The sequence below is a fragment of the Triticum dicoccoides genome, chromosome 5A, assembly GCF_002162155.2.
Source record: "Triticum dicoccoides isolate Atlit2015 ecotype Zavitan chromosome 5A, WEW_v2.0, whole genome shotgun sequence".
Classification (NCBI taxonomy): Eukaryota; Viridiplantae; Streptophyta; class Magnoliopsida; order Poales; family Poaceae; genus Triticum; species Triticum dicoccoides.
In genome coordinates, this window is record NC_041388.1 from 213,518,606 (window position 1) to 213,525,710 (window position 7,105).

Sequence of the window (7,105 nt, forward strand, 5' to 3'; positions counted from 1 at the left end):
TTATTTTTGAAAAATTCAAATTCAAATTTTTATGGTTCAAAAAAATCTGAAAAAATATATGTGTGTATGTAAGGATGTAACTCACATGTGTGTAAAAATTTATGATGAAATACCTTGAGTTGCGACCTGTACAAAAAAGATAAATTCATATCCTGAAAGGATGAATAGTATAATGTATTAAACAGCCCCAAATTTGTGTTTTTTGCACAACCCTCATTTCAATGTATTTTAAACCAAAAATTTACACACATGTGTGTTATGCCTTCATATATATCTGTAATTTATTTCAGAATTTTTTGAAATGTAAAATTATGCATTTCGATGAAATTTCAAATTTAAATTTGGAGGTCTCACCGGAGGCCGAGCTCCAAAAGGGTTTTCCCGTGTGTGTTAGACTAAATAAGGATTAGGCCTCCTCCAATGCACCGGTGCTTAGACGAAGTGTTAAACACGTTAAAAAGTTTAGCAACTAAAGCCTTGGCCACTTCCAATGCATTGGTGCTTACCTGTGGTGCTAAGTGCATCAAAAATCTTAGCAACTAGTCTTCACAATGCATAGGTGCTTAGCTTTTGTAGCTAAGTTTCACTTATTGAATTGTTTAACAATTAAACTTCTTCATGTATTGGTTGGTAGTCATTGTGCATAGGTCCACGTGCTTAGCACCGTTTCCTCTTGAGGTCACCAAGACTACCCACAATGGGAATAACATAGGTGGTAACATCACATATATTTAGACAAATAGATGATGTGGCAAGTAATTAATAAAGAAAGAGAGTGATGTGGTAACATAGCTAGGTACTATGCATGCCGACTAGTTAATTTTGACGAGGTGTCGTAGAACTAAATGAAGAAAGAGAGAGTTGAGTATCATATCATTATACCGTATCATAATAAATGTTATGCTACTATGTGTCATGCATGGCAATAAATAAAGTATTACATGATACTAATATATGATACTATGCATTAATGTTCTCTTCTTTTTAATTGTTTTGACAAATCACTTTTTTGCCTATTTGACACCCTTAGCACATGTACACCATGGAGCATTGGAAAGAGTCATGCATGGGTACTTGTTGTTGCTAAGCTTCCTCATTTAGCAACTAAATTCTTTCATGCATTGGTGAGCTACTTTCATTTAAATGTTTTGCCTAAATTTGCACGCTTAGCATTATTTCTTTGTAGTGTCACTACACTCATTTCTTCTCTTAATTAACTTGCCACATCATAGGTTTTTGCTTAGATGACAGCTTTAGAATCTATACAAGCTGGAGCATTGAGAAGGGCCTTAAACAGGCCGATAAAGTGCATGGCTATGTGTTCAAAATTTAGGCCTATTTGGTTTCAATAAGTCACCTGACTTATAAGTCAGGTGACTTAAAACCAGTGACTTATAAGTCACGTCTGTTTGATTGTTACCTGACTTATAAGTCATCTGACCACACATTTCCAGCTTGATTTTTTTATGTAAAGATGGTGAGACCCATGTAAAAGGGGTGACTTATAAATTTTAAGTTAGGGTGGAGCAACTTATGACTTATAAGTTGGGTCTGTTTAACAAAATAAGTCATTTTTTTACTTTTCAACTTATAAGTTGGTGACTTATTTAGAACCAAACAGGGCCTTAATGTGTGGATGGAGGTGGAAGGAGGATTACAATTGAGCTGGAAAGGGAAAGATTTTAGCTGAAAGGAGAGAAAGAACAATTTAACGGTAGAAAGAAGTTAAAAATACCACTTCATGCACATGTGCCGGTGTTAAACTACTGAAATATATCAGACGTCGAACTACTGAAATATGTATTCTCAGAGCAATTAACTACTTAATTAAAGATTGCACAAGCTATGAACTCAGCTGGTACTGAAATATGTATTCTCAGAGCAATTAACTACTTCATTAAAGATTGCACAAACTTAACTACTTAATTAAAGATTGCACAAACTATGAACTCAGCTGGAACACGCATCATACGGAACCATAACACACTCCCGTCCGATGAACAACACAAGGAATGAATGAAAACTACAAAATTTATTGTGTGCAAAAGCTCTTTCTTTCTCTTTCAGGTTTCAACCAACTTATGTATGATTACAGCATGAACACAAAAATGAGAGCCGCTAAATGGCTCTCGACTATGAACAGCAAAATAAAAAAATTACTATAAAAAATAAAAAAAATAACTTTTTTTATGGAAAATGTTTTGGTGCGTGAGGTTCGTGCCAATTTTCAACGGGTTTGCACATCTAAGTAGCTCTCAGTAAAAAAAAATCAAAATTGGTGGTATGTGAAACAGTTTACTGTTTATGTTTTGTTCAGACCAATATTTTTCTTTCTCTCAGATGTTCAAACGCGTTGAAAATTGGTACAGACATGCAAAAATAATCAGTTTTTTTTTATTTTTCTAGTATTTTATTATTTTACTGTTCATCGAGATCAGATGGGCTCAGGCACAGAAATGGATATTCACACAAAAATATCATGCTATGCATCTGAGCATCTGAATAATACAGATACAACAAGCATACAGGGTGGAAATATACACTATACGATACACACCAACAATACCTTCAGTTCCCATTCTATCAATTCGATTAGTTTGGGAACTACTTGGAGAGCGGCAGTACTAACACGATTAAGCTGGGAAAGCAACTGATTGGTGTGAGATTAGGCATGCGCCAATATTTGAGTTACGTATCTTTATGCAACCCAAAGGATCTGCAGGCGACCGGTATAAGAGAACTAGCCTACTTCTGCATAACATGGTCACTGTGCTCCGATCTTCGAAAATATCCCAGAGAAATTGGGCAGCTTATCAACATGCTTTAGTGCTCGCTCTGCAATTTGCCTTGTCCTAAAGTCACCATGCCTGAAAGCTTCAACCAAGGCTGTACTGACATTTTGGTTTCCCGAGATCTCATAAGCTATTTCATCCGTCCTAAGGATCCTTTCTACTGCCCACACCGCTCTCTGCCTCAGCGCCTCAGTCCGATTCTCACACAATACATCAAGAATTGGTTTGACGCCCTCTGCGTCGCACAGGACCATCACACCTTGATCAATGTCCACTCCATCGTCTAATAATGTGGACAGTGCTGTTAGAGAGGCTTCAACAACTTTCTCATTGTTGTGATCCAAGCAAGCAACCAACTTCTCCACCACCTTCCCTTCCAAGAGACAGAAGCTTTCCCTTGACGAACATATTCCATGATGAACTCTACAGACACCAGTTTCTACAGACTTCTGACTGAGGCATGGAAATATTGAAAAACACAATCCCCCGTTGGGAGGTGGCAGAATCTTCGTTAGATGCTTTGACTGGCCAGATAGATTTCCTAGTGCGGTGGCAGAGACAATCTGGACAGTGTCAAGACCATTCATCTGAAGCAGATCACTAAATAGTGCAGTGAGATTGTATTCACGAGCAAAAGCAATGATATCTGGATCATCCTCCAAGATAAATGTGATCCGGGAGACTATCCTAACTAGACCTTCAAGAAAAGGGTTGACGAAACGCCCCCCACGACTCTCCCCTTGTCTGATCATTATCACTTTGGATATTATTGTGGTGAAAGCCCCATCTTCAACAAGACGTCTGGTTAGCACCGAATCCTGCAGAGGAAGATCAGCTACAAGACCAGCAGCTGGTGCTTGCTCTTCAGAAATACCATTGTTGTCGGCAATGACTCTAATCAAGCTGCTGAGTTGACTAAAATTTCCACGAAAAGCTTCAGCCAGTTCTTGACCCATACATGGTGATATGTTATTCAAGAGCTTGATGGAAGCCATGCGAACCTCTCTTTGAGGTGCTTCAATAAACTGAATTAAACTGACAGTAGCCCCTGAGCTTTTGATGGCATCAACTATGCCTTGGACAGTTGTAGAAGAACTAGTTAAACCAACAAGCACCTGGAGTAACTTACACTCAGTTGCAGGTCCTGTATTGCTGATGAGATGAAGCAGATTGTGAACAATTTCTTCAGATACCAGTGTCTGCCTGTTGTGGTCAAGTGGAATGGACTGAAAATTTGCACCTGATGCCACAACATTTGCAAGAATTGTTGCTGATACCTTCTTCAACCTCATTGGAAGCTGATTACTGCCAACTGTAAAGAGGTCTGCTATGAGAGGTGGGAGAATACCTGCTTCAATTAGTATCTTCGCACTGACGTCGTAAGATGAAATTTGATTCAGTGCCTTCAGAGCTGCTTCTCTAGCCTCCCTATTCCCACTTTTCATGATATTGACTAGTGCGGAGCCTGCTGTTTGTGCCACAAAGACCTTCACCTCGTTGGTTAAAACAAGCTCCCCAACATAAGCAGCCATAGATAATTGTGTATCAGCTGAACCTACAAATGCACACAAGAAGGAACTAAGCCCTGAGTACAAAGAAAGAACATTGGAAAATGAATATCAGTCATAACACATTTCTACCGTTCCAGTGACACATTTTTTATACAGTGCACGTGCTAACTAGAAGATACCCATAGTAAGAAAAATCTAATACTTAAGTGAACATATACCAACTGAACCTTGCACATAATAGTTAACCCAATCAACATGAACTGCCCCAACATATTGATGTTAGAGGGGGAATTCTTATCCATGCACTGAAGTAATACCACAGTGACAAAGCTATATACAAGTGAACTGAAATAATCTGTTCGAAATAGTTCATCTTAGGCATGCAGCAATCCCATGATTAATTACCTTCATCTTGAAATAAATTTGAATTCTGCAGCTAGGCAGCTGGGTAATGCACCACATCCTAATGTATATAATTACTCTCTTTTTATCTTATGAGTCTAATTCCTCGTATGTTATAATTTTCTGCTTTATGTATTTGAAAAAGTATTTTTATAACTATGGTAACAAAAAGTGGTGAGAAACGACTATTCAATATGGATGGTGAGATAAAAGAGCAATAAAACAGGAATGCAGGAAAGCAAAACACAGATAAGAAGCAAATTAATGAGAATATCGCCAGGGGTAGCACATATCACTGTCATTCAGTAGTTTAATGGCAATGGCAACATACATGACCTCTGCCTTTTTTTTAAATAAGGAAATTGTATAAATAATACCTTCAAGAAGAAGCCTAAGAAGCGGTTGCAGTCTACCGTTTTCCGCCATCTGTCTAACATTTTTTTCACAGCTCTCCAAATTCACAAGTGTCTTATCAGCCCTATCAACTGTCAACAGGTTTTCTATTTTACTACTTGACAAGCCAACAAGTATAAGTATGGCCCCAGGAACGCTCCCAATTTTTTCTGAAAGAGGTTTATATTGTGAAAGTTCATATAACAGAGATGCAGCCTGTTCTTTCTCTTGGACGTGGCCATGAGATAAGAACTTCACTATTGTGCGAATATTGTCCCCGGCAGCAATCTCATCCTGTGAAAAAAATTCTGGGATATTAGAAACACAAGATTGGTGACAAATTTAAAACTATGGAAAGTAGATTCATAAAAAAAGCACCTTGTTATCATTGTCATCTTTAGCTACAAAGCAAAGACTTTCCAATGACTTTTGCCGTACTTTTGTACTGCTATTCTTCAACAGCTCGGAAATTAAGCTTATCAAGCCAAGCTTCCTCACTACATGTCTGCTGGATCTACTTCTCTGACATATCTCCACAACATATTCAAGTGCTTGCAAAGTATCATGTTCTGAATTCTCGGAAGTTAAGGATTTACGGGCTACATCAAGTTTAGCTGCCTCATTCCTATGCATCCATTCATCAATAGTGTTTCTCAGAGCAATGCTTGGATTCAACTCAGTGCTGCTGAGCTCCTTCCTAGTAATAGGGCAGATAAGGCTCCTTCCACTGCTATCAGATTCCTGGAACCACTTCAAAATGGCTTCCCGTTCAAATGTAGCACCACTCTCTAAAGTGACAGGATCCCGCATAATTTGTTTTGTGAGTGGACAAAGAAATGATTCATAAATAGGCTCAACGCGCAAGCTGTCAGTGGACGAATCATAATGACCATCTTGAACGTCTGCCATCACACCACGGCACTGCATACAAATTCAGAGGGAAGAAATCAGAGATATATATAGTAGGTTCATAAGAGACAGGCCAGCAATGAAAGACATGCAACAATTGGAAAGGATTACTACGAGCGTGCAAAAGATATTGAGATCGTCACCCTAAAGCCACGAAATGCCAGACATACTCAAAAGTTGCTGAAAAACATTCGATATTAGGTATATATATTTTTCATGTGAATATATTGCACTTAGAACCCCAAGTTCAATAATCATTTTTCTATACTAGTAAGAAATCCAACCAAACCTACTACTAACACCGATTACATATACCTAACTTGGCATCACTTCCATCACATATCAATGCTACTGGGACGGATTTTACCTCAAATCCACGAGTAATAGGAAAGTGAAGCGCACTTAGTGGAGACAGCGGCCGGGGAGCACCTGCTGAGAGCAGTATTGTTAAAGCGGGGATTAGCACGAGGTAGCGACGAGGGATGTTCACAGGACCACCGAAAGACAGGGCGCGTACCTCGGAGAGGAATTAGTCGCTCAACGGAGAGCAAATACGACCGGCCACAGCAATTCACACGACTGCGGCGGCACTACCCAGCCATGGCGGTGGGGAGGAAAAGCAGATCGATATGGCTGAGGGGACAAGGTGGAAGATCTGCCGGGGGGAGAAACTACGAGACGGCGGAGGCGGACCAGTGAGGTGGAGGGCGAGACCCGGAAGGGTAGGGGAAGGGTAGGGGAGAGGGGAGCGGAAGGGAGATACTTCTCGGCGACGGGTGCTACTTGCTAGTCAGCTAGCCTGCTGCGAGTGGGTAAGCGAAGCCGCACAGGAGGGCCGAGGGCGCCGTATCAACCGCTCGTTTCTATGCAACGCCTTCTATTTCTAGCTATGGACTGTGCAAAGCGGGGTGGGTTTGCGGGGTTCGGGCCTGATGAATCGGATTCAGACCGATAAGACTAGTATCAGTGGGGAGTAATCGTAGACATACGTACTAATCTATGTTATTACTTTTACACTCGGAAGTAACATATACTGTTATTATATGATATTATCCAACACTTTATTTATTAGGTTATAGATTCATTTTATCTTAGTAT

At 39.7% G+C, this 7,105-nt stretch overlaps 1 protein-coding gene across 2 annotated transcripts; it reads right to left on the minus strand.

Annotated features, from left to right (window-relative positions):
• Positions 1 to 2,441: 2,441 nt before the first annotated feature.
• On the minus strand, positions 2,442 to 6,861 carry LOC119300731 (U-box domain-containing protein 44-like). Of its 2 annotated transcripts, none has more exons than XM_037577632.1 (5): positions 6,525 to 6,861; positions 6,375 to 6,436; positions 5,477 to 6,019; positions 5,083 to 5,392; positions 2,442 to 4,347 (listed from the first exon to the last, which is right to left on the minus strand). In XM_037577632.1, exons 3-5 carry the CDS (start codon positions 6,005 to 6,007, stop codon positions 2,765 to 2,767), a joined length of 2,424 nt encoding a protein of 807 aa, XP_037433529.1. In that variant the 5' UTR covers positions 6,008 to 6,019; positions 6,375 to 6,436; positions 6,525 to 6,861; the 3' UTR covers positions 2,442 to 2,764. The 2 variants fall into 2 exon arrangements, with proteins under 2 accessions (XP_037433529.1, XP_037433528.1); XM_037577631.1 differs by having other exon boundaries at positions 6,375 to 6,439.
• Positions 6,862 to 7,105: the final 244 nt, after the last annotated feature.

Bases quoted from the DNA above. Each gene is read 5' to 3' on its own strand.
- LOC119300731 (XM_037577632.1), bottom strand. From the start codon at position 6,007: ATGGCAGACGTTCAAGATGGTCATTATGATTCGTCCACTGACAGCTTG. The intron at 5,393-5,476 runs GTGCTTTTTTTA...TTTTTTTCACAG, and splicing joins AAGATGACAATGATAACAAG to GATGAGATTGCTGCCGGGGA. The intron at 4,348-5,082 runs GTATTATTTATA...GTGCATTTGTAG, and splicing joins TCTTAGGCTTCTTCTTGAAG to GTTCAGCTGATACACAATTA.